The sequence below is a fragment of the Chiloscyllium plagiosum genome, unplaced genomic scaffold (assembly GCF_037043375.1).
Source record: "Chiloscyllium plagiosum isolate Xiang-an unplaced genomic scaffold, Cpla_swu_hap1 HiC_scaffold_48, whole genome shotgun sequence".
Taxonomy (NCBI): domain Eukaryota; kingdom Metazoa; phylum Chordata; class Chondrichthyes; order Orectolobiformes; family Hemiscylliidae; genus Chiloscyllium; species Chiloscyllium plagiosum.
Window position 1 is genome coordinate 18619949 of NW_028270186.1, and position 27500 is coordinate 18647448.

The 27500-nt window shown below is 55.0% G+C and overlaps 2 protein-coding genes across 2 annotated transcripts in view; one reads left to right on the plus strand and one right to left on the minus strand.

Annotated features, from left to right (window-relative positions):
- rnf25 (ring finger protein 25) overlaps window positions 1-26335 on the minus strand; it is a 27335-nt gene extending 1000 nt beyond the window's left edge. Inside the window, exons 1-6 of the mRNA XM_087984307.1 lie at window positions 26263-26335; window positions 15740-15814; window positions 15533-15635; window positions 13953-14020; window positions 7590-7659; window positions 6-60 (exon numbers count right to left, since the gene is read on the minus strand). Coding sequence (XP_087840433.1) covers window positions 6-60; window positions 7590-7659; window positions 13953-14020; window positions 15533-15635; window positions 15740-15814; window positions 26263-26285 — 394 coding nt within the window. The 5' untranslated portion in view covers window positions 26286-26335. The remainder of the gene's footprint in view (window positions 1-5; window positions 61-7589; window positions 7660-13952; window positions 14021-15532; window positions 15636-15739; window positions 15815-26262) is intronic.
- A 599-nt stretch (window positions 26336-26934) lies between these two features.
- LOC122546227 (serine/threonine-protein kinase 36) overlaps window positions 26935-27500 on the plus strand; it is a 79184-nt gene continuing 78618 nt past the window's right edge. The window contains exon 1 of the mRNA XM_087984308.1: window positions 26935-27500. This exon is cut by the window's right edge and continues 1214 nt beyond it. The gene's annotated coding sequence lies outside the window, so the exon portion shown is untranslated.

Below are 27500 nucleotides of genomic sequence, written 5' to 3' on the forward strand. Positions count from 1 at the left end.
GAGACAGATCACACACTGGCAATGAGGGATGTTATTGCTGGTTAGTATCTCCTTACCCTTCTGGGAGAGAGAAAGCAATCTCAAATATATCAGCAGGGATAGCATTCCCCCCACTCCCCAGCGGCCCTGTGTTACTGACTGTATCCCTACTGATGTTAATCCCAGCTCCCTCACACTGTCACTCAGTAACCCCTCTCCCCCCCCAGCCCCTGTGTTACTGACTGTATCCCTACTGATGTATCCAGCTCCCTCACACTGTCACTCAGTACCCCTCTCCCCCCCAGGCCCTGTGTTACTGACTGTATCCCTACTGATGTTAATCCAGCTCCCTCACACTGTCACTCAGTAACCCCTCTCCCCCCCAGGGCCCTGTGTTACTGACTGTATCCCTACTGATGTTAATCCAGCTCCCTCACACTGTCACTCAGTAACCCCTCTCCCCCAGCGCCCTGTGTACTGACTGTATCCCTACTGATGTTAATCCAGCTCCCTCACACTGTCACTCAGTAACCCCTCTCCCCCCCAGGGCCCTGTGTTACTGACTGTATCCCTACTGATTGTTAATCAGCTCCCCACACTGTCACTCAGTAACCCCTCTCCCATCCCCAGGCCCTGTGTTACTGACTGTATCCCTACTGATGTTAATCCAGCTCCCTCACACAGTCACTCAGTAACCCCTCTCCCCCCCCAGGGCCCTGTGTTACTGACTGTATCCCTACTGATGTTAATCCAGCTCCCTCACACAGTCACTCAGTAACCCCTCTCCCCCCCAGGGCCCTGTGTTACTGACTGTATCCCTACTGATGTTAATCCAGCTCCCTCACACTGTCACTCAGTAACCCCCTCTCCCCCCCAGCGCCCTGTGTTACTGACTGTATCCCTACTGATGTTAATCCAGCTCCCTCACACTGTCACTCAGTAACCCCTCTCCCCCCCCAGCACCCTGTGTTACTGACTGTATCCCTACTGATGTTAATCCAGCTCCCTCACACTGTCACTCAGTAACCCCTCTCCCCCCCAGTGCCCTGTGTTACTGACTGTATCCCTACTGATGTTAATCCAGCTCCCTCACACTGTCACTCAGTAACCCCTCTCCCCCCCAGGGCCCTGTGTTACTGACTGTAATCCCTACTGATGTTAATCCAGCTCCCTTCACACTGTCACTCAGTAACCCCTCTCCCCCCCCAGGCCCTGTGTTACTGACTGTATCCCTACTGATGTTAATCCAGCTCCTCACACTGTCACTCAGTAACCCCTCTCACCCCCCAGGACCCTGTGTTACTGACTGTATCCCTACTGATGTTAATCCAGCTCCCTCACACTGTCACTCAGTAACCCCTCTCACCCCCCAGGACCCTGTGTTACTGACTGTATCCCTACTGATGTTAATCCAGCTCCCTCACACTGTCACTCAGTATACCCCTCTCCCCCCCAGCGCCTGTGTTACTGACTGTATCCCTACTGATGTTAATCCAGCTCCCTCACACTGTCACTCAGTAACCCCTCTCCCCCCCAGCGCCCTGTGTTACTGACTGTATCCCTACTGATGTTAATCCAGCTCCCTCACACTGTCACTCAGTAACCCTCTCCCCCCAGGCCCTGTGTTACTGACTGTATCCCTACTGATGTTAATCCAGCTCCCTCACACTGTCACTCAGTAACCCCTCTCCCCCCAGGGCCCTGTGTACTGACTGTATCCCTACTGATGTTAATCCAGCTCCCTCACACTGTCACTCAGTAACCCCTCTCCCCCCAGGGCCCTGTGTTACTGACTGTATCCCTACTGATGTTAATCCAGCTCCCTCACACTGTCACTCACTAACCCCTCTCCCCCCCAGGGCCCTGTGTTACTGACTGTATCCCTACTGATGTTAATCCAGCTCCCCCACACTGTCCCTCAGTAACCCCTCCCCCCAGGCCCTGTGTTACTGACTGTATCCCTACTGATGTAATCCAGCTCCCTCACACTGTCCCTCAGTAACCCCTCTCCCCCCCCAGGCCCTGTGTTACTGACTGTATCCCTACTGATTGTTAATCCAGCTCCCCCACACTGTCCCTCAGTAACCCCTCTCCCCCCAGGGCCCTGTGTTACTGACTGTATCCCTACTGATGTTAATCCAGCTCCCTCACACTGTCCCTCAGTAACCCCTCTCCCCCCCAGCGCCCTGTGTTACTGACTGTATCCCTACTGATGTTAATCCAGCTCCCTCACACTGTCCCTCAGTAACCCCTCTCCCCCCCAGGGCCCTGTGTTACTGACTGTATCCCGACTGATGTTAATCCAGCTCCCTCACACTGTCCCTCAGTAACCCCTCTCCCCCCCCAGCGCCCTGTGTTACTGACTGTATCCCTACTGATGTTAATCCAGCTCCCTCACACTGTCACTCAGTAACCCCTCTCCCCCCAGGCCCTGTGTTACTGACTGTATCCTACTGATGTTAATCCAGCTCCCTCACACTGTCACTCAGTAACCCCTCTCCCCCAGGGCCCTGTGTTACTGACTGTATCCCTACTGATGTTAATCCAGCTCCCTCACACTGTCACTCAGTAACCCCTCTCCCCCAGGGCCCTGTGTTACTGACTGTATCCCTACTGATGTTAATCCAGCTCCCTCACACTGTCACTCAGTAACCGCCTCCCCCCAGGGCCCTGTGTTACTGACTGTATCCCTACTGATGTTAATCCAGCTCCCCCACACTGTCCCTCAGTAACCCCTCTCCCCCCCCAGGGCCCTGTGTTACTGACTGTATCCCTACTGATGTTAATCCAGCTCCCCCACACTGTCCTCAGTAACCCCTCTCCCCCCCAGGGCCCTGTGTTACTGACTGTATCCCTACTGATGTTAATCCAGCTCCCCACACTGTCCCTCAGTAACCCCTCTCCCCCCCAGGGCCCTGTGTTACTGACTGTATCCCTACTGATGTTAATCCAGCTCCCCCACACTGTCACTCAGTAACCCCTCTCCCCCCCAGCTCCCTGTGTTACTGACTGTATCCCTACTGATGTTAATCCAGCTCCCTCACACTGTCACTCAGTAACCCCTCTCCCCCCCAGGGCCCTGTGTTACTGACTGTATCCCTACTGATGTTAATCCAGCTCCCCCACACTGTCCCTCAGTAACCCCTCTCCCCCCCAAGGCCCTGTGTTACTGACTGTATCCCTACTGATGTTAATCCAGCTCCCCCACACTGTCACTCAGTAACCCCTCTCCCCCCCAGCTCCCTGTGTTACTGACTGCATCCCTACTGATGTTAATCCAGCTCCCTCACACTGTCACTCAGTAACCCCTCTCCCCCCCAGCTCCCTGTGTTACTGACTGTATCCCTACTGATGTTAATCCAGCTCCCTCACACTGTCACTCAGTAACCCCTCTCCCCCCAGCGCCCTGTGTTACTGACTGTATCCCGACTGATGTTAATCCAGCTCCCTCACACTGTCACTCAGTAACCCCTCTCCCCCCCAGCGCCCTGTGTTACTGACTGTATCCCTACTGATGTTAATCCAGCTCCCTCACACTGTCACTCAGTAACCCCTCTCCCCCCCAGGGCCCTGTGTTACTGACTGTATCCCTACTGATGTTAATCCAGCTCCCTCACACTGTCACTCAGTAACCCCTCTCCCCCCCAGTGCCCTGTGTTACTGACTGTATCCCTACTGATGTTAATCCAGCTCCCTCACACTGTCACTCAGTAACCCCTCTCCCCCCCAGGGCCCTGTGTTACTGACTGTATCCCTACTGATGTTAATCCAGCTCCCTCACACTGTCACTCAGTAACCCCTCTCCCCCCCCAGGGCCCTGTGTTACTGACTGTATCCCTACTGATGTTAATCCAGCTCCCTCACACTGTCACTCAGTAACCCCTCTCACCCCCCAGGACCCTGTGTTACTGACTGTATCCCTACTGATGTTAATCCAGCTCCCTCACACTGTCACTCAGTAACCCCTCTCACCCCCCAGGACCCTGTGTTACTGACTGTATCCCTACTGATGTTAATCCAGCTCCCTCACACTGTCACTCAGTAACCCCTCTCCCCCCCAGCGCCCTGTGTTACTGACTGTATCCCTACTGATGTTAATCCAGCTCCCTCACACTGTCACTCAGTAACCCCTCTCCCCCCCAGCGCCCTGTGTTACTGACTGTATCCCTACTGATGTTAATCCAGCTCCCTCACACTGTCACTCAGTAACCCCTCTCCCCCCCAGGGCCCTGTGTTACTGACTGTATCCCTACTGATGTTAATCCAGCTCCCTCACACTGTCACTCAGTAACCCCTCTCCCCCCCAGGGCCCTGTGTTACTGACTGTATCCCTACTGATGTTAATCCAGCTCCCTCACACTGTCACTCAGTAACCCCTCTCCCCCCCAGGGCCCTGTGTTACTGACTGTATCCCTACTGATGTTAATCCAGCTCCCTCACACTGTCACTCAGTAACCCCTCTCCCCCCCAGGGCCCTGTGTTACTGACTGTATCCCTACTGATGTTAATCCAGCTCCCCCACACTGTCCCTCAGTAACCCCTCTCCCCCCCAGGGCCCTGTGTTACTGACTGTATCCCTACTGATGTTAATCCAGCTCCCTCACACTGTCCCTCAGTAACCCCTCTCCCCCCCCAGGGCCCTGTGTTACTGACTGTATCCCTACTGATGTTAATCCAGCTCCCCCACACTGTCCCTCAGTAACCCCTCTCCCCCCCAGGGCCCTGTGTTACTGACTGTATCCCTACTGATGTTAATCCAGCTCCCTCACACTGTCCCTCAGTAACCCCTCTCCCCCCCAGCGCCCTGTGTTACTGACTGTATCCCTACTGATGTTAATCCAGCTCCCTCACACTGTCCCTCAGTAACCCCTCTCCCCCCCAGGGCCCTGTGTTACTGACTGTATCCCTACTGATGTTAATCCAGCTCCCTCACACTGTCACTCAGTAACCCCTCTCCCCCCCAGCGCCCTGTGTTACTGACTGTATCCCTACTGATGTTAATCCAGCTCCCCCACACTGTCCCTCAGTAACCCCTCTCCCCCCCAGCGCCCTGTGTTACTGACTGTATCCCTACTGATGTTAATCCAGCTCCCTCACACTGTCCCTCAGTAACCCCTCTCCCCCCCCAGCGCCCTGTGTTACTGACTGTATCCCTACTGATGTTAATCCAGCTCCCTCACACTGTCACTCAGTAACCCCTCTCCCCCCCTGCGCCCTGTGTTACTGACTGTATCCCTACTGATGTTAATCCAGCTCCCTCACACTGTCACTCAGTAACCCCTCTCCCCCCCAGCGCCCTGTGTTACTGACTGTATCCCTACTGATGTTAATCCAGCTCCCTCACACTGTCACTCAGTCACCCCTCTCCCCCCCAGGGCCCTGGGTTACTGACTGTATCCCTACTGATGTTAATCCAGCTCCCTCACACTGTCACTCAGTAACCCCTCTCCCCCCCCCAGGGCCCTGTGTTACTGACTGTATCCCTACTGATGTTAATCCAGCTCCCTCACACTATCACTCAGTAACCCCTCTCCCCCCCCAGGGCCCTGTGTTACTGACTGTATCCCTACTGATGTTAATCCAGCTCCCTCACACTGTCACTCAGTAACCCCTCTCCCCCCCCAGGGCCCTGTGTTACTGACTGTATCCCTACTGATGTTAATCCAGCTCCCTCACACTGTCACTCAGTAACCCCTCTCCCCCCCCAGGGCCCTGTGTTACTGACTGTATCCCTACTGATGTTAATCCAGCTCCCCCACACTGTCACTCAGTAACCCCTCTCCCCCCCAGCGCCCTGTGTTACTGACTGTATCCCTACTGATGTTAATCCAGCTCCCCCACACTGTCACTCAGTAACCCCTCTCCCCCCCCAGGGCCCTGTGTTCCTGACTGTATCCCTACTGATGTTAATCCAGCTCCCTCACACTGTCACTCTGTAACCCCTCTCCCCCCCAGGGCCCTGTGTTACTGACTGTATCCCTACTGATGTTAATCCAGCTCCCTCACACTGTCACTCAGTAACCCCTCTCCCCCCCAGGGCCCTGTGTTACTGACTGTATCCCTACTGATGTTAATCCAGCTCCCTCACACTGTCACTCAGTAACCCCTCTCCCCCCCAGGGCCCTGTGTTACTGACTGTATCCCTACTGATGTTAATCCAGCTCCCTCACACTGTCACTCAGTAACCCCTCTCCCTCCCAGCGCCCTGGGTGACTGACTGTATCCCTACTGATGTTAATCCAGCTCCCTCACACTGTCACTCAGTAACCCCTCTCCCCCCCAGTGCCCTGTGTTACTGACTGTATCCCTACTGATGTTAATCCAGCTCCCTCACACTGTCACTCAGTAACCCCTCTCCCCCCCAGTGCCCTGTGTTACTGACTGTATCCCTACTGATGTTAATCCAGCTCCCCCACACTGTCACTCAGTAACCCCTCTCCCCCCCAGGGCCCTGTGTTACTGACTGTATCCCTACTGATGTTAATCCAGCTCCCTCACACTGTCACTCAGTAACCCCTCTCCCTCCCAGGGCCCTGTGTTACTGACTGTATCCCTACTGATGTTAATCCAGCTCCCTCACACTGTCACTCAGTAACCCCTCTCCGCCCCCCAGGGCCCTGTGTTACTGACTGTATCCCTACTGATGTTAATCCAGCTCCCTCACACTGTCACTCAGTAACCCCTCTCCCCCCCAGTGCCCTGTGTTACTGACTGTATCCCTACTGATGTTAATCCAGCTCCCTCACACTGTCACTCAGTAACCCCTCTCCCCCCCCAGGGCCCTGTGTTACTGACTGTATCCCTACTGATGTTAATCCAGCTCCCTCACACTGTCACTCAGTAACCCCTCTCCCCCCAGGGCCCTGTGTTACTGACTGTATCCCTACTGATGTTAATCCAGCTCCCTCACACTGTCACTCAGTAACCCCTCTCCCCCCCAGTGCCCTGTGTTACTGACTGTATCCCTACTGATGTTAATCCAGCTCCCTCACACTGTCACTCAGTAACCCCTCTCCCCCCCCAGTGCCCTGTGTTACTGACTGTATCCCTACTGATGTTAATCCAGCTCCCTCACACTGTCACTCAGTAACCCCTCTCCCCCCCCCAGCGCCCTGTGTTACTGACTGTATCCCTACTGATGTTAATCCAGCTCCCCCACACTGTCACTCAGTAACCCCTCTCCCCCCCAGGGCCCTGTGTTACTGACTGTATCCCTACTGATGTTAATCCAGCTCCCTCACACTGTCACTCAGTAACCCCTCTCCCCCCCAGGGCCCTGTGTTACTGACTGTATCCCTACTGATGTTAATCCAGCTCCCCCACACTGTCACTCAGTAACCCCTCTCCCCCCCAGGGCCCTGTGTTACTGACTGTATCCCTACTGATGTTAATCCAGCTCCCTCACACTGTCACTCAGTAACCCCTCTCCCCCCCAGGGCCCTGTGTTACTGACTGTATCCCTACTGATGTTAATCCAGCTCCCTCACACTGTCACTCAGTAACCCCTCTCCCCCCCAGCGCCCTGTGTTACTGACTGTATCCTTACTGATGTTAATCCAGCCCCCTCACACTGTCCCTCAGTAACCCCTGTACTGCAGACATAGCCACACCTCAATGAGTTGGAAAAGCGTTTGTGTTCCCACGTTCTCCTGGGCGAGGTCTGTCAAAGTCTGCCAGATGCTGTTGAAAGACAAGTGGTTCGTGGTAAAGTATTAGCAAACATTCCCAGAAGCTAACTGTCGATCGAGTGCTCGCTGCAAATCCTGTGGCCTTTCTCGAGTTACAGATCATGGAAACAGACCCTTCGGCTCACCCCGTCTGTGCTGACCCGTTTTCCCGAATTAATCTCATCCCAATTGCCCTTCATGTCCCTCTAACCCCTTCCTATCCACGTCCCCCCCCATCCAAATGTCTGTTGTCATTGTCCCAGCCTCGACCACTTCCTCTGGCAGCTCGTTCCCCACACGCACCACCCTCTGGGGGGGAAAAAAGGTGCCCCTTTCAAATCTTTCTCCTCTCACCTTCAACCCTCTAGATCTGGACTCCCCCACTCCAGGGAAAAGACTGTGTCTGTTTACCCTCTCCGTGCCCCCTCATGATTTTATAAACCTCTATAAGGTCACCCCTCAGCCTCCGACGCTCCAGGGAAAACAGCTCCAGCCTGTTCAGCCTCTCCCTGTAGCTCCAACCCTCCCAATGTCCTTGTATATCTTTTATGAACCCTTTCACAACATCCTTCCTGTCGCAGGGAGACTGGAATCAAACGCAGTATTCCCAAAGTGGCCCTGACTCCCATACAGCCACAACGTGACCCTCCCAACTCCTACACTCAACGCACTGACCAATACAGCCACAACGTGACCCTCCCAACTCCTACACTCAACACACTGACCGATACAGCCACAACGTGTCCTCCCAACTCCTACACTCAACGCACTGACCGATACAGCCACAACGTGACCCTCCCAACTCCTAAACTCAACGCACTGACCAATACAGCCACAACGTGACCCTCCCAACTCCTACACTCAACGCACTGACCGATACAGCCACAACGTGACCCTCCCAACTCCAACACTCAACGCACTGACCAATACAGCCACAACGTGACCCTCCCAACTCCTACACTCAACGCACTGACCAATACAGCCACAACGTGACCTCCCAACTCCTACACTCAACGCACTGACCGATACAGCCACAACGTGACCCTCCCAACTCCTACACTCAACACACTGACCGATTCAGCCACAACGTGACCCTCCCAACTCCTACACTCAACGCACTGACCGATACAGCCACAACGTGTCCTCCCAACTCCTACACTCAACACACTGACCAATACAGCCACAACGTAACCTCCCAACTCCTACACTCAACACACTGACGAATACAGCCACAACGTAACCTCCCAACTCCTACACTCAACACACTGACCGATACAGCCACAACGTGACCCTCCCAACTCCTACACTCAACACACTGACCGATACAGCCACAACGTGACCCTCCCAACTCCTACACTCAACACACTGACCAATACAGCCACAACGTGACCCTCCCAACTCCTACACTCAACGCACTGACCAATACAGCCACGTGACCCTCCCAACTCCTACACTCAACACACTGACCAATACAGCCACAACGTGACCCTCCCAACTCCTACACTCAACACACTGACCAATACAGCCACAACGTGACCCTCCCAACTCCTACACTCAACACACTGACCGATACAGCCACAACGTGACCCTCCCAACTCCTACACACAACACACTGACCAATACAGCCACAACGTGACCTCCCAACTCCTACACTCAACACACTGACCGATACAGCCACAACGTGACCCTCCCAACTCCTACACTCAACACACTGACCAATACAGGCACAACGTGACCGTCCCAACTCCTACACTCAACGCACTGACCGATACAGCCACAACGTGACCCTCCCAACTCCTACACTCAACGCACTGACCGATACAGCCACAACGTGACCCTCCCAACTCCTACACTCAACGCACTGACCAATACAGCCACAACGTGACCCTCCCAACTCCTACACTCAACGCACTGACCGATACAGCCACAACGTGACCCTCCCAACTCCTACACTCAACACACTGACCAATACAGCCACAACGTGACCGTCCCAACTCCTACACTCAACGCACTGACCGATACAGCCACAACGTGACCCTCCCAACTCCTACACTCAACACACTGACCGATACAGCCACAACGTGACCTCCCAACCCCTACACTCAACACACTGACCAATACAGTCACAATGTGACCTCCCAACTCCCACACTCAACACACTGACCAATACAGTCACAACGTGACCCTCCCAACTCCTACACTCAACACACTGACCAATACAGGCACAACGTGACCGTCCCAACTCCTACACTCAACGCACTGACCGATACAGCCACAACGTGACCCTCCCAACTCCTACACTCAACGCACTGACCAATACAGCCACAACGTGACCCTCCCAACTCATACACTCAACACACTGACCGATACAGCCACAACGTGACCCTCCCAACTCCTACACTCAACACACTGACCAATACAGCCACAACGTGACCGTCCCAACTCCTACACTCAACGCACTGACCGATACAGCCACAACGTGACCCTCCCAACTCCTACACTCAACACACTGACCAATACAGCCACAACGTGACCGTCCCAACTCCTACACTCAACACACTGACCGATACAGCCACAACGTGACCCTCCCAACTCCTACACTCAACACACTGACCAATACAGCCACAACGTGACCTCCCAACTCCTACACTCAACGCACTGACCGATACAGCCACAACGTGACCCTCCCAACTCCTACACTCAACACACTGACCAATACAGCCACAATGTGACCCTCCCAACTCCTACACTCAACACACTGACCAATACAGTCACAACGTGACCCTCCCAACCCCTACACTCAACACACTGACCAATACAGCCACAATGTGACCCTCCCAACTCCTACACTCAACACACTGACCAATACAGCCACAACGTGACCCTCCCAACCCCTACACTCAACACACTGACCAATACAGACACAACGTGACCCTCCCAACCCCTACACACAACGCACTGACCAATACAGCGAGCATAACCCCAAAAGCCTTTACCCCCCTGACCGAGTTGGCCATGCCCTGACGCTGTCTGACCAGGGATCTGAGCGGCGTGGGGAGTGTCCGGGCTTCCTCTCTCCCTCCCCTCTGAAGCCCCAACCTCTGGCCCGAAGGGGGTATCTCAACCATTCCGCAAAGCAGGCGGAAGTGGCCGGAGAACGGGAAACTGCGTTCAGGTCACGGCAAGGAGTCACCTCAGGACCGGGATCGCCGATCTGCTGTTTCCAGGTCTTTCCCTCCGTCCGCAACACCCGTGCTTTCCCCCGCGCCCACTCTCCGTCTGCGTGTGGGGGGGGACGCTGACAGAAGCATTGGAGTGACTGTAACACCTCGGTCAGCCGAACATCGGTTTTTTCCGAATTTCGGATTAACCGAAGGAGGTCCCAATGCTGGGGCGAAGCGTGTGGACCGAACATTCGATTATCCGAACAAAATCCTCCCCGCCGTCGACCTGCGGATAATCCAGGTTCACCTGTACGTCCCGATCGACCTCGACCCAGGGTTTGTCACCGTGAAATAAATACTCATTTTCGATAACGAGAGAACTGCGGACGTACAGCACGGAAACAGACCCTTCGGTCCAACTCGTCCAGATATCCCGAACCTAATCTCGTCCCTGTGTGCCAGCACTCGGCCCCTATCCCTCTAACCCCACGTTCCCTCCATCCAGATGCCTGTTGTCATTGGCCCAAGCCTCCACCACTTTCTCGTTCCACACGCGTACCACCCTCTGGGTGAGAAAAGGCGGCCCTGTCACCTCTCAAACCTCCGCCCCCCCCCCCCCCCCCCGCCAGTTCTGGACTCCCCCACCCCAGGGGGCAAGGACCTTGCCCATTTACCCTATCCCTGCCCCCTTGCGGTTTTATAATTCTCTATAAGGTCACCCCTCAGCCCCCAACGCTCCAGGGAAAACAGCCCCAGCCTCTCCCTGAGGCTCAAACCCTCCCAACCTCCTTGTCAATCGTTTCTGAACCCTTTCAGGTTTCACAACATCTTTCCGATAGGAAGGAGACCAGAATTGCACGTGATATTCCAACAGTGCGGGGCTCCCTCGGCGCTGACCCTCCCACAGTGCGGGGCTCCCTCAGCACTGACCCTCCCACAGTGCGGGGCTCCCTCAGCACTGACCCTCCCACAGTGCGGGGCTCCCTCAGCACTGACCCTCCCACAGTGCGGAGCTCCCTCAGCACTGACCCTCCCACAGTGTGGGGCTCCCTCAGCGCTGACCCTCCCACAGTGCGGGGCTCCCTCAGCACTGACCCTCCCACAGTGCGGGGCTCCCTCAGCACTGACCCTCCCACAGTGTGGGGCTCCCTCAGCGCTGACCCTCCCACAGTGCGGGGCTCCCTCGGGGCTGACCCTCCCACAGTGCGGGGCTCCCTCGGGGCTGACCCTCCCACAGTGCGGGGCTCCCTCGGGGCTGACCCTCCCACAGTGCGGGGCTCCCTCGGGGCTGACCCTCCCACAGTGCGGGGCTCCCTCGGGGCTGACCCTCCCACAGTGCGGGGCTCCCTCGGGGCTGACCCTCCCACAGTGCGGGGCTCCCTCGGGGCTGACCCTCCCACAGTGCGGGGCTCCCTCGGGGCTGACCCTCCCACAGTGCGGGGCTCCCTCGGGGCTGACCCTCCCACAGTGCGGGGCTCCCTCGGGGCTGACCCTCCCACAGTGCGGGGCTCCCTCGGGGCTGACCCTCCCACAGTGCGGGGCTCCCTCGGGGCTGACCCTCCCACAGTGCGGGGCTCCCTCGGGGCTGACCCTCCCACAGTGCGGGGCTCCCTCGGGGCTGACCCTCCCACAGTGCGGGGCTCCCTCGGGGCTGACCCTCCCACAGTGCGGGGCTCCCTCGGGGCTGACCCTCCCACAGTGCGGGGCTCCCTCGGGGCTGACCCTCCCACAGTGCGGGGCTCCCTCGGGGCTGACCCTCCCACAGTGCGGGGCTCCCTCAGCACTGACCCTCCCACAGTGCGGGGCTCCCTCGGGGCTGACCCTCCCACAGTGCGGGGCTCCCTCGGGGCTGACCCTCCCACAGTGCGGGGCTCCCTCGGGGCTGACCCTCCCACAGTGCGGGGCTCCCTCGGGGCTGACCCTCCCACAGTGCGGGGCTCCCTCGGGGCTGACCCTCCCACAGTGCGGGGCTCCCTCGGGGCTGACCCTCCCACAGTGCGGGGCTCCCTCGGGGCTGACCCTCCCACAGTGCGGGGCTCCCTCGGGGCTGACCCTCCCACAGTGCGGGGCTCCCTCAGCACTGACCCTCCCACAGTGCGGGGCTCCCTCAGCACTGACCCTCCCACAGTGCGGGGCTCCCTCAGCACTGACCCTCCAACAGTGCGGGGCTCCCTCAGCACTGACCCTCCCACAGTGCGGGGCTCCCTCGGGGCTGACCCTCCCACAGTGCGGGGCTCCCTCAGCACTGACCCTCCCACAGTGCGGGGCTCCCTCAGCACTGACCCTCCCACAGTGCGGGGCTCCCTCAGCACTGACCCTCCCACAGTGCGGGGCTCCCTCAGCACTGACCCTCCCACAGTGCGGGGCTCCCTCAGCACTGACCCTCCCACAGTGCGGGGCTCCCTCAGCACTGACCCTCCCACAGTGCGGGGCTCCCTCAGCACTGACCCTCCCACAGTGCGGGGCTCCCTCAGCACTGACCCTCCCACAGTGCGGGGCTCCCTCAGCACTGACCCTCCCACAGTGCGGGGCTCCCTCAGCACTGACCCTCCCACAGTGCGGGGCTCCCTCAGCACTGACCCTCCCACAGTGCGGGGCTCCCTCAGCACTGACCCTCCCACAGTGCGGGGCTCCCTCAGCACTGACCCTCCCACAGTGCGGGGCTCCCTCAGCACTGACCCTCCCACAGTGCGGGGCTCCCTCAGCACTGACCCTCCCACAGTGCGGGGCTCCCTCAGCACTGACCCTCCCACAGTGCGGGGCTCCCTCAGCACTGACCCTCCCACAGTGCGGGGCTCCCTCAGCACTGACCCTCCCACAGTGCGGGGCTCCCTCAGCACTGACCCTCCCACAGTGCGGGGCTCCCTCAGCACTGACCCTCCCACAGTGCGGGGCTCCCTCAGCGCTGACCCTCCCACAGTGCGGGGCTCCCTCAGCGCTGACCCTCCCACAGCGCGGGGCTCCCTCAGCACTGACCCTCCCACAGTGCGGGGCTCCCTCAGCGCTGACCCTCCCACAGCGCGGGGCTCCCTCAGCACTGACCCTCCCACAGTGCGGGGCTCCCTCAGCACTGACCCTCCCACAGCGCGGGGCTCCCTCAGCACTGACCTTTCCCAGATGGATCGTTTAAGAATTTCCTCACCTCTGTATCCGCTCGTCCGAAAGTCCACGAGGATTTCTAATGGATACCACGGGAGCGTCATCAGGATACTGAGGGATGAGGGGGGAGGCAGGGGTGAGACATAGGCAGACACAGAGAGAGAGAGAGAGAGAGAGAGAGACAGAGACAGAGGGGGACAGAGAGAGCGAGGGGGACGCAGAGAGCAAGAGAGAGAGAGGGACACAGAGAAAGACAGGATGATGAAGATGGATCGATCACGGCACAGTAAGACACAAGAGAAATGGGAGAGATCAGGCCAAGATCAGAGCGTTGCTGTTTCACAGCATTAATCGCAACACTTCGTACACTGTCCCTGCTCAAACAGCCCCAACACAGAGGTCTCTCTCCGATAGGACTGTCACCAAGACCTGCTCAGCCCCTTCACCCGCTGACCTGTCTATCCCTGTAATCCCCTCCCCCCCCACCCTGTCCCTGTAACCCCCTCCCCCCCCACCCTGTCCCTGTAACCCCCCTACACCCCCTCCCTGTCCCTGTAACCCCCTCCCCCCCCACCCTGTCCCTGTAACCCCCCTACACCCCCTCCCTGTCCCTGTAACCCCCTACACCCCCTCCCTATCTCTGTAACCCCCTACACCCCCTCCCTGTCCCTGTAACCCCCCACACCCCCTCCCTATCCCTGTAACCGCCTACACCCCCTCCCTATCTCTGTAACCCCCTACACCCCCTCCCTGTCTCTGTAACCCCCCTACACCCCCTCCCTGTCCCTGTAACCCCCTCCACCCCCTCCCTGTCCCTGTAACCCCCTCCACCCCCTCCCTATCTCTGTAACCCCCTACACCCCCTCCCTATCTCTGTAACCCCCTACACCACCTCCCTGTCCCTGTAACCCCCCTACACCCCCTCCCTGTCCCTGTAACCCCCCGACACACCCTCCCTGTCCCTGTAACCCCCCTACACCCCCTCCCTATCTCTGTAACCCCCCTACACCCCCTCCCTGTCCCTGTAACCCCCCACCCCCCTCCCTGTAACCCCCTCCCCCCCGTCCCTGTAACCCCCTCCCCGTTCCTGTAAACCCCTACCCCCCCTCCCTATCTCTGTAACCCCCCTACACCCCCTCCCTGTCCTTGTAACCCCCCCTACACCCCCTCCCTATCTCTGTAACCCCCCTACACCCCCTCCCTGTCCTTGTAACCCCCCCTACACCCCCTCCCTATCTCTGTAACCCCCCTACACCCCCTCCCTGTCCCTGTAACCCCCCCTACACCCCCTCCCTATCTCTGTAACCCCCTACACCCCCTCCCTGTCCCTGTAACCCCCCCTACACCCCCTCCCTATCTCTGTAACCCCCCTACACCCCCTCCCTGTCCCTGTAACCCCCCTACACTCCCTCCCTATCCCTGTAACCCCCTACACCCCCTCCCTGTCCCTGTAACCCCCCTACACCCCCTCCCTATCCCTGTAACCCCCCTACACCCCCTCCCTGTCTCTGTAACCCCCCTACACCCCCTCCCTATCCCTGTACCCCCGTACCCCCCCTCCCTATCCCTGTAACCCCCCTCTCCCCCCCCCCCCCCCCCGCCCTGTAACCCCCTCCTGCTTACCTGTGCGGTCAGGGAGAGGGTGAGGGTGAAGCGAACGTACTGGGACTCGGTGTGATCGGCAGTGGCAGGGTACAAGGTGATGCTAACCTCCCATGGGTGCGGTCTGCGGGGGAACAGGGCGAGACATCAGCTCATGGGCCTTTAGGTCGGGACCGTGGGGGGGGGGGGGAAGAGAGGGTGTGCAATCCAAACGGTCTTAGCACATACCTGCTCGGGTGTTCCCGGATGGTTAGCTCCTCCAGGTAGATGGACTGGAGTACCACTATCTCAGAGGACAGGACACTGCAACGGAAAAAGAAAGTCAGTGAGTGGGTGGGAGGGAGGGTGTGTGTCTACATCTGTGTGTGTGTTTGTGTCAGTGTAAGTTTGTGTCTGTGCGCACACCTGTGTGTGTCTGCATCTGTGTGTGTGTACGTGTCTGTGTGCACACCTGTGTGTGTCTGCATCTGTGTGTGTGTACGTGTCTGTGTGCACACCTGTGTGTGTCTCCATCTGTGTGTGTGTACGTGTCAGTGTAAGTTTGTGTCAGTGTGCACACCTGTGTGTGTCTCCATCTGTGTGTGTGTACGTGTCAGTGTAAGTTTGTGTCTGTGCGCACACCTGTGTGTGTCTCCATCTGTGTGTGTGTACGTGTCAGTGTAAGTTTGTGTCTGTGTGCACACCTGTGTGTGTCTCCATCTGTGTGTGTGTACGTGTCAGTGTAAGTTTGTGTCTTTGTGCACACCTGTGTGTGTCTCCATCTGTGTGTGTGTTTGTGTCAGTGTAAGTTTGTGTCAGTGTGCACACCTGTGTGTGTCTGCATCTGTGTGTGTGTTTGTGTCAGTGTAAGTTTGTGTCAGTGTGCACACCTGTGTGTGTCTGCATCTGTGTGTGTGTTTGTGTCAGTGTAAGTTTGTGTCAGTGTGCACACCTGTGTGTGTCTGCATCTGTGTGTGTGTTTGTGTCAGTGTAAGTTTGTGTCTGTGTGCACACCTGTGTGTGTCTGCATCTGTGTGTGTGTTTGTGTCAGTGTAAGTTTGTGTCTGTGTGCACACCTGTGTGTGTCTGCATCTGTGTGTGTGTTTGTGTCAGTGTAAGTTTGTGTCAGTGTGCACACCTGTGTGTGTCTGCATCTGTGTGTGTGTTTGTGTCAGTGTAAGTTTGTGTCTGTGTGCACACCTGTGTGTGTCTGCATCTGTGTGTGTGTTTGTGTCAGTGTAAGTTTGTGTCAGTGTGCACACCTGTGTGTGTCTGCATCTGTGTGTGTGTACGTGTCAGTGTAAGTTTGTGTCTGTGTGCACACCTGTGTGTGTCTGCATCTGTGTGTGTACGTGTCAGTGTAAGTTTGTGTCTGTGCGCACACACCTGTGTGTGTCTGCATCTGTGTGTGTGTACATGTCAGTGTAAGTTTGTGTCAGTGTGCACACCTGTGTGTGTCTGCATCTGTGTGTGTGTACGTGTCAGTGTAAGTTTGTGTCTGTGTGCACACCTGTGTGTGTCTGCATCTGTGTGTGTGTATATGTCTGTGTAAGTTTGTGTCTGTGTGCACACCTGTGTGTGTCTGCATCTGTGTGTGTGTACATGTCAGTGTAAGTTTGTGTCAGTGTGCACACCTGTGTGTGTCTCCATCTGTGTGTACGTGTCAGTGTAAGTTTGTGTCTGTGTGCACACCTGTGTGTGTCTGCATCTGTGTGTGTGTTTGTGTCAGTGTAAGTTTGTGTCTGTGTGCACACCTGTGTGTGTCTGCATCTGTGTGTGTGTACATGTCAGTGTAAGTTTGTGTCAGTGTGCACACCTGTGTGTGTCTCCATCTGTGTGTACGTGTCAGTGTAAGTTTGTGTCTGTGTGCACACCTGTGTGTGTCTGCATCTGTGTGTGTGTTTGTGTCAGTGTAAGTTTGTGTCTGTGTGCACACCTGTGTGTGTCTGCATCTGTGTGTGTGTTTGTGTCAGTGTAAGTTTGTGTCTGTGTGCACACCTGTGTGTGTCTGCATCTGTGTGTGTGTACGTGTCAGTGTAAGTTTGTGTCTGTGTGCACACCTGTGTGTGTCTGCATCTGTGTGTGTGTTTGTGTCAGTGTAAGTTTGTGTCTGTGTGCACACCTGTGTGTGTCTGCATCTGTGTGTGTACGTGTCAGTGTAAGTTTGTGTCTGTGTGCACACCTGTGTGTGTCTGCATCTGTGTGTGTACGTGTCAGTGTAAGTTTGTGTCTGTGTGCACACCTGTGTGTTTGCATCTCTGCGTGTGTATATGTCTGTGTAAGTTTGTGTCTGTGTGCACAACTGTGTGTGTCTACATCTGTGTGTGTGTACGTGTCAGTGTGCACACCTGTGTGTGTCTGCAGTCTGTGTGTACATGCCAGTGTAAGTTTGTGCCTGTGTGCACACCTGTGTGTGCTTGCATCTGCGTGTGTCTACGTGTCTGTGTAAGTTTGTGTCTCTGTGTGTGCACACCTGTGTGTGTCTGCATCTGTGTGTGTACGTGTCAGTGTAAGTTTGTGTCTGTGTGCACACCTGTGTGTGTCTGCATCTGTGTGTGTACGTGTCAGTGTAAGTTTATGTCTGTGTGCACACCTGTGTGTTTGCATCTCTGCGTGTGTATATGTCTGTGTAAGTTTGTGTCTGTGTGCACAACTGTGTGTGTCTGCAGTCTGTGTGTACATGCCAGTGTAAGTTTGTGCCTGTGTGCACACCTGTGTGTGCTTGCATCTGCGTGTGTCTACGTGCCTGTGTAAGTTTGTGTCTCTGTGTGTGCACACCTGTGTGTCTGTGCATGAGCTCATGTGTCTCTGTCCATGTGTGTGGCTCTGCATATGTGCACGTGTTTGTGAGTGTCTGTCTGTGTGATCTCTGCATATGTGCGCGTGTGTGTCTGTGTCACTGCATATGTGCGTGTGTGTGTCTGTGAGTGTCTCTGTCTGTGTGTCTCTGCATATGTGCGCGTGTGTCTGTGAGTGTCTGTCCGTGTGTGTGTCTGTGTCTCTCTGTCGGTGTGTGTCTGCATATGTGTGCGCGTGTGTCTGTGTGTGTCTGTCTGTGAGTTTCTCTGCATATGTGCGCGCGTGTCTGAGAGTGTCTCTGCATATGCGGGCGTGTGTGTGAGACTGCATATGTGCGTGTGTGTGTCTGTGAGTGTCTCTGTCTGTTTGTGTCATTGCATATGTGCATGTGTGTGTCTGTCTGAGTCTCTGTGTTTGTGTCTCTGCATATGTGCGCATGTGTCTGAGAGTGTCTGTCTGTCTGTGTTTGTGTCTGTGTGTCTCTCTGCATATTTGCACGTCTGCTTGTCTGTCTGTGTCTCTGTGTTTGTGTCTGCACATGTGCGCATGTGTCTGTCTGTATCTGTGTTTGTGTCTGCACATGTGCGCATGTGTCTGTCTGTATCTGTGTTTGTGTCTGCACATGTGCGCATGTGTCTGTCTGTATCTGTGTTTGTGTCTGCACATGTGTCTGTCTGTATCTGTGTTTGTGTCTGCACATGTGCGCATGTGTCTGTCTGTATCTGTGTTTGTCTCTGCACATGTGCACATGTGTCTGTCTGTATCTGTGTTTGTGTCTGCACATGTGCGCATGTGTCTGTCTGTATCTGTGTTTGTGTCTGCACATGTGCGCATGTGTCTGTCTGTATCTGTGTTTGTGTCTGCACATGTGCGCATGTGTCTGTCTGTATCTGTGTTTGTGTCTCTGCACATGTGCGCATGTGTCTGTCTGTATCTGTGTTTGTGTCTCTGCACATGTGCGCATGTGTCTGTCTGTATCTGTGTTTGTGTCTGCACATGTGCGCATGTGTCTGTCTGTATCTGTGTTTGTGTCTGCACATGTGCACATGTGTCTGTCTGTATCTGTGTTTGTGTCTGCACATGTGCGCATGTGTCTGTCTGTATCTGTGTTTGTGTCTCTGCACATGTGCGCATGTGTCTGTCTGTATCTGTGTTTGTGTCTGCACATGTGCGCATGTGTCTGTCTGTATCTGTGTTTGTGTCTGCACATGTGCGCATGTGTCTGTCTGTATCTGTGTTTGTGTCTCTGCACATGTGCGCATGTGTCTGTCTGTATCTGTGTTTGTGTCTGCACATGTGCGCATGTGTCTGTCTGTATCTGTGTTTGTGTCTGCACATGTGCGCATGTGTCTGTCTGTATCTGTGTTTGTGTCTGCACATGTGCGCATGTGTCTGTCTGTATCTGTGTTTGTGTCTGCACATGTGCGCATGTGTCTGTCTGTATCTGTGTTTGTGTCTGCACATGTGCGCATGTGTCTGTCTGTATCTGTGTCTGCACATGTGCGCATGTGTCTGTCTGTATCTGTGTTTGTGTCTGCACATGTGCACATGTGTCTGTCTGTATCTGTGTTTGTGTCTGCACATGTGTGCATGTGTCTGTCTGTATCTGTGTCTGCACATGTGCGCATGTGTCTGTCTGTATCTGTGTTTGTGTCTGCACATGTGCGCATGTGTCTGTCTGTATCTGTGTCTGCACATGTGCGCATGTGTCTGTCTGTATCTGTGTCTGCACATGTGCGCATGTGTCTGTCTGTATCTGTGTTTGTCTCTGCGCATGTGTCTGTCTGTATCTGTGTTTGTGTCTGCACATGTGCGCATGTGTCTGTCTGTATCTGTGTTTGTGTCTGCACATGTGCGCATGTGTCTGTCTGTATCTGTGTTTGTGTCTGCACATGTGCGCATGTGTCTGTCTGTATCTGTGTTTGTGTCTGCACATGTGCGCATGTGTCTGTCTGTATCTGTGTTTGTGTCTGCACATGTGCGCATGTGTCTGTCTGTATCTGTGTCTGCACATGTGCGCATGTGTCTGTCTGTATCTGTGTTTGTGTCTGCACATGTGCACATGTGTCTGTCTGTATCTGTGTTTGTGTCTGCACATGTGTGCATGTGTCTGTCTGTATCTGTGTCTGCACATGTGCGCATGTGTCTGTCTGTATCTGTGTTTGTGTCTGCACATGTGCGCATGTGTCTGTCTGTATCTGTGTCTGCACATGTGCGCATGTGTCTGTCTGTATCTGTGTCTGCACATGTGCGCATGTGTCTGTCTGTATCTGTGTTTGTCTCTGCGCATGTGTCTATCTGTATCTGTGTTTGTGTCTGCACGTGTGCGCATGTGTCTGTCTGTATCTGTGTTTGTGTCTGCACATGTGCGCATGTGTCTGTCTGTATCTGTGTTTGTGTCTGCACATGTGCGCATGTGTCTGTCTGTATCTGTGTTTGTGTCTCTGCACATGTGCGCATGTGTCTGTCTGTATCTGTGTTTGTGTCTGCACATGTGCGCATGTGTCTGTCTGTATCTGTGTTTGTGTCTGCACATGTGCGCATGTGTCTGTCTGTATCTGTGTTTGTCTCTGCACATGTGCGCATGTGTCTGTCTGTATCTGTGTTTATGTCTCTGCACATGTGCGCATGTGTCTGTCTGTATCTGTGTTTGTGTCTGCACATGTGCGCATGTGTCTGTCTGTATCTGTGTTTGTGTCTGCACATGTGCGCATGTGTCTGTCTGTATCTGTGTCTGCACATGTGCGCATGTGTCTGTCTGTATCTGTGTTTGTGTCTGCACATGTGCGCATGTGTCTGTCTGTATCTGTGTTTGTGTCTGCACATGTGCGCATGTGTCTGTCTGTATCTGTGTTTGTGTCTGCACATGTGCACATGTGTCTGTCTGTATCTGTGTTTATGTCTCTGCACATGTGCGCATGTGTCTGTCTGTATCTGTGTTTGTGTCTGCACATGTGCGCATGTGTCTGTCTGTATCTGTGTTTGTGTCTGCACATGTGCGCATGTGTCTGTCTGTATCTGTGTCTGCACATGTGCGCATGTGTCTGTCTGTATCTGTGTTTGTGTCTGCACATGTGCGCATGTGTCTGTCTGTATCTGTGTTTGTGTCTCTGCACATGTGCGCATGTGTCTGTCTGTATCTGTGTTTGTGTCTGCACATGTGCGCATGTGTCTGTCTGTATCTGTGTTTGTGTCTGCACATGTGCGCATGTGTCTGTCTGTATCTGTGTTTGTGTCTGCACATGTGCGCATGTGTCTGTCTGTATCTGTGTTTGTGTCTCTGCACATGTGCGCATGTGTCTATCTGTATCTGTGTTTGTGTCTGCACATGTGCGCATGTGTCTGTCTGTATCTGTGTTTGTGTCTGCACATGTGCGCATGTGTCTGTCTGTATCTGTGTTTGTGTCTCTGCACATGTGCACATGTGTCTGTCTGTATCTGTGTTTGTGTCTGCACATGTGCGCATGTGTCTGTCTGTATCTGTGTTTGTGTCTGCACATGTGCGCATGTGTCTGTCTGTATCTGTGTTTGTGTCTGCACATGTGCGCATGTGTCTGTCTGTATCTGTGTTTGTGTCTGCACATGTGCGCATGTGTCTGTCTGTATCTGTGTTTGTGTCTGCACATGTGCGCATGTGTCTGTCTGTATCTGTGTTTGTGTCTGCACATGTGCACATGTGTCTGTCTGTATCTGTGTTTATGTCTCTGCACATGTGCGCATGTGTCTGTCTGTATCTGTGTTTGTGTCTGCACATGTGCGCATGTGTCTGTCTGTATCTGTGTTTGTGTCTGCACATGTGCGCATGTGTCTGTCTGTATCTGTGTTTGTGTCTCTGCACATGTGCGCATGTGTCTGTCTGTATCTGTGTTTGTGTCTGCACATGTGCGCATGTGTCTGTCTGTATCTGTGTTTGTGTCTGCACATGTGCGCATGTGTCTGTCTGTATCTGTGTTTGTGTCTGCACATGTGCGCATGTGTCTGTCTGTATCTGTGTTTGTGTCTCTGCACATGTGCGCATGTGTCTATCTGTATCTGTGTTTGTGTCTGCACATGTGCGCATGTGTCTGTCTGTATCTGTGTTTGTGTCTGCACATGTGCGCATGTGTCTGTCTGTATCTGTGTTTGTGTCGGCACATGTGTGCATGTGTCTGTCTGTATCTGTGTTTGTGTCGGCACATGTGTGCATGTGTCTGTCTGTATCTGTGTTTGTGTCTCTGCACATGTGCGCATGTGTCTGTCTGTATCTGTGTTTGTGTCTCTGCACATGTGCGCATGTGTCTGTCTGTATCTGTGTTTGTGTCTGCACATGTGCGCATGTGTCTGTCTGTATCTGTGTTTGTGTCTCTGCACATGTGCGCATGTGTCTGTCTGTATCTGTGTTTGTGTCTCTGCACATGTGCGCATGTGTCTGTCTGTATCTGTGTTTGTGTCTGCACATGTGCGCATGTGTCTGTCTGTATCTGTGTTTGTGTCGGCACATGTGCGCATGTGTCTGTCTGTATCTGTGTTTGTGTCTGCACATGTGTGCATGTGTCTGTCTGTATCTGTGTTTGTGTCTGCACATGTGCGCATGTGTCTGTCTGTATCTGTGTTTGTGTCTCTGCACATGTGCGCATGTGTCTGTCTGTATCTGTGTTTGTGTCTGCACATGTGCGCATGTGTCTGTCTGTATCTGTGTTTGTGTCTGCACATGTGCGCATGTGTCTGTCTGTATCTGTGTTTGTGTCTGCACATGTGCGCATGTGTCTGTCTGTATCTGTGTTTGTGTCTCTGCACATGTGCGCATGTGTCTGTCTGTATCTGTGTTTGTGTCTGCACATGTGCGCATGTGTCTGTCTGTATCTGTGTTTGTGTCTGCACATGTGCGCATGTGTCTGTATCTGTGTTTGTGTCTGCACATGTGCGCATGTGTCTGTCTGTATCTGTGTTTGTGTCTCTGCACATGTGCGCATGTGTCTGTCTGTATCTGTGTTTGTGTCTGCACATGTGCGCATGTGTCTGTCTGTATCTGTGTTTGTGTCTCTGCACATGTGCGCATGTGTCTGTCTGTATCTGTGTTTGTGTCTCTGCACATGTGCGCATGTGTCTGTCTGTATCTGTGTTTGTGTCTGCACATGTGCGCATGTGTCTGTCTGTATCTGTGTTTGTGTCTCTGCACATGTGCGCATGTGTCTGTCTGTATCTGTGTTTGTGTCTGCACATGTGCGCATGTGTCTGTCTGTATCTGTGTTTGTGTCTGCACATGTGCGCATGTGTCTGTCTGTATCTGTGTTTGTGTCTGCACATGTGCGCATGTGTCTGTCTGTATCTGTGTTTGTGTCTCTGCACATGTGCGCATGTGTCTGTCTGTATCTGTGTTTGTGTCTGCACATGTGCGCATGTGTCTGTCTGTATCTGTGTTTGTGTCTGCACATGTGCGCATGTGTCTGTCTGTATCTGTGTTTGTGTCTGCACATGTGCGCATGTGTCTGTCTGTATCTGTGTTTGTGTCTGCACATGTGCGCATGTGTCTGTCTGTATCTGTGTTTGTGTCGGCACATGTGTGCATGTGTCTGTCTGTATCTGTGTTTGTCTCTGCACATGTGTGCATGTGTCTGTCTGTATCTGTGTTTGTCTCTGCACATGTGCGCATGTGTCTGTCTGTATCTGTGTTTGTCTCTGCACATGTGCGCATGTGTCTGTCTGTATCTGTGTTTGTGTCTGCACATGTGCGCATGTGTCTGTCTGTATCTGTGTTTGTCTCTGCACATGTGCGCATGTGTCTGTCTGTATCTGTGTTTGTCTCTGCACATGTGTGCATGTGTCTGTCTGTATCTGTGTTTGTGTCTGCACATATGCACATGTGTCTGTATCTGTGTTTGTGTCTGTATACGTGCGCATGTGTCTGTGAGTGTCTCTGCATATGTGCGTGTGTCTGTGTCTCTGTCTGTGTGTCTCTGCATGTGTGCGCGTGTGTCTGTGTGTGTCTCTGCATATTTGCGTGTGTCTGCCTGTGTCTCTCTGTCTGTGTCTCTGCATATGTGCGTGTGCGTCTCTGCCTGTGCACGTCTGTCTGTCTCTTTGCATATGTGCGCGTGCTTGTGTGTGCGCGTCTGTGTGTGTCTTTGTGTCTGTTTGTGTGTGTGCCTCTCTGAGAGTGTGCCTCTGTTCCCTAACCCCTATACCGCCCCAGCTTCACCTCCACCGTCCTCACCCGTCTCCCTCTGTGCCTTCAGAGAATACAAATGGAACAATCTCTGCCCTATGCCGCCACCCCAGCAACTCATCGCTGTTGGCGAGAGGGATGAGAGAGAAAGAGTGAGGCCGACAGACAGAGAAAGACAGACAGAGAGAGTTCACCCCTTTCTGTAGAACCGGGCTCCCTCGTCTCTCTCCTGACCGGCGGATGCATAATCACCCGAGTCTGTGCATTCCCAACCTCCAGACTTTCACTCGTCCCACCCTGTCCCAGACCCACATCACTGACTCTCTCCGCACCCAGACCCTCCCCAACGCCCCGAGCCAGGAAAGCTGGGGGAGGGGGGTGGAATGATTTACCCCGAAATCTACAATTGAGCCCATCTCCTCACTCCCCCCGCCCCCCGGAATGTCACTGACACCCCCCTCCCCCAGTGATGTCACACCCATGCATGTCACCATTATGATCTCATACTTGTGATGTCATTCTGCATGATGCCACACCTATATGATGTTCCAGCCAATGACATCATTCTAGTGATTTCACCACTGTGATGTCACACCCCCTCATCAATGGAACACAGTGATGTCACTCCCTCAGTGATGTCGCTGCCCAGAGTGGTCACACACCCAGTGATGTCACTCCCTCAGCAATGGGACATGCAGTGATATCACACCCCCACTGATGTCACCCCACAGTGATGTCACTACCTCAACAACGGAACACACAGTGATGTCACTCCCCATGATGTCACTCCCTCAGCAGTGGGACATGCAGTGATGTCACTCCCCATGATGTCACTCCCTCAGCAGTGGGACATGCAGTGATGTCACTCCCTCAGTGAAGCCGCTCCCCAGAGTGGTCACGCCACCCCCGTGGTGTCACTCAGTGATGTAACTTCCCCCAGTGATGTCACTCCCTCAGCAATGGAACATGCAGTGATGTCACGCCACCCTCGTGATGTCACTCAGTGATGTAACTTCCCCCAGTGATGTCACTCCCTCAGCAATGGAACATGCAGTGATGTCACGCCACCCTCGTGATGTCACTCAGTGATGTAACTTCCCCCAGTGATGTCACTCCCTCAGCAATGGAACATGCAGTGATGTCACGCCACCCTCGTGATGTCACTCAGTGATGTAACTTCCCCCAGTGATGTCACTCCCTCAGCAAAGGAACATGCAGCGATGTCACACACCACAGTGATGTCACCCCACAGTGATGTCACTCCCTCAGCAAAAGAACACACAGTGATGTCACACCCCCGGTGATGTCACTCCCTCAGCAATGGAACATGCAGTGATGTCACGCCACCCCGTGATGTCACTCAGTGATGTAACTTCCGTGATGTCACTCGCTCAGCAATGGAACATGCAGTGATGTCACACACCACAGTGATGTCACACACCACAGTGATGTCACCCCACAGTGATGTCACACCCCCGGTGATGTCACTCCCTCAGCAAAGGAACATGCAGTGATGTCACACACCACAGTGATGTCACCCCACAGTGATGTCACTCCCTCAGCAAAGGAACACACAGTGATGTCACGCCCCCAGTGATGTCATACACCCCAGTGATGTCACACACCGTGATGCCACGCCCCCAGTGACGTCTCAGCGATGGAAAACGCAGTGACGTCATTCCTCGTGGTCACGCCCCCAGTGACGTCACTCGCGCCGAACCGGATAACGCAGTGATGTCACGACCCAATGACGTCACGCCCCACTGATGTCGCGGTGATTACTCCCTCTCCCCGCGTCTGTGTCTCTCTTCCTCCCTCAACCACCAACCTTTCCTCCTCTCCCGCCGCCATCTTCCCGCGGGCTCTCCCGCTCCTTCCGGCTCCACACCAACCCTGCCCCTTCCGGCCTCTGTGGGACGGTCTCGAAACGTTCATCAGCGCCTGAGACTCGCCCCATTGGTCAGTGCCGCCGTCCGTCACTGTCCTCCCCCTCCCCCATCGGCCTCTGCCGCTGTCCGTCTCCGCCCGGCTGTCGTCCCCATTGGCTCCTGCCGCGGTCCGTCACCGCGCGCTCTCCTCCCCATTGGTCAGTGCCGGCCGTCCGCCGCCGCCAAGGCGTCGTCCCATTGGTCAGTGGCGACACCATCGCCGCCCAGGCCTCGCCCCATTGGTCGGCTTCGCAGTGGGTCGCCGCCTTCACTGAGCCCCATTGTGCAGTACCACCGTCTATCATCGTCAGGTACTCGCCGCATTGTCCAGCGGCGCCGGCCCACCCAGCCGAGGTCTCTTCCCATTGGCCAGTGCCGCCGTCCGTCACCCCCGCGTGCCCACCTTTCATTGGCAAATTGGCACGTCCATCCACCCTGCTGACTCCAGCCTTACCTGATAGGCTGCAGCACCCCTGTCCATCGTCCTCCACCCGCCTCTGCGTCGCCGTGAATGGCCCGGGGCGGGTACCACCTCCCGCCCCCCCCCCAAGGCCCCGCCCCCCCTCCACCGTTTCCATGGAGCCCGCGACCGTTGGGGTCCTCGAGTGCGGCGGGCTCGAGCGGGAGGGTGGCGGTTGGAGTTGTCCTGTTCTCCGCCTGATCCCAACCGCGGGAAGAGGTCTGGTGTCAGCCCTGCTGTTCCTTCAGGGCTCCCTCACCATCCCCCGCGGTCATTGGCCATTCTAGGCGTCATTGACCATCCCTCAGAGCTCATTGGCCATCTCCAGGGGGTCATTGACCATCCCTCAGAGCTCATTGGCCATCCCCAGGGGTCATTGACCATCTCCAGGGGTCATTGACCATCCCTCAGAGCTCATTGGCCATCCCCAGGGGTCATTGACCATCTCCAGGGGTCACTGACCATCCCTCAGTGCTCATTGGCCATCCCCAGGGGTCATTGACCATCTCCAGGGGTCACTGACCATCCCTCAGTGCTCATTGGCCATCCCCAGGGGTCATTGACCATCTCCAGGGGTCACTGACCATCCCTCAGTGCTCATTGGCCATCCCCAGGGGTCATTGACCATCTCCAGGGGTTATTGACCATCTCCAGGGGTCACTGACCATCCCTCAGTGC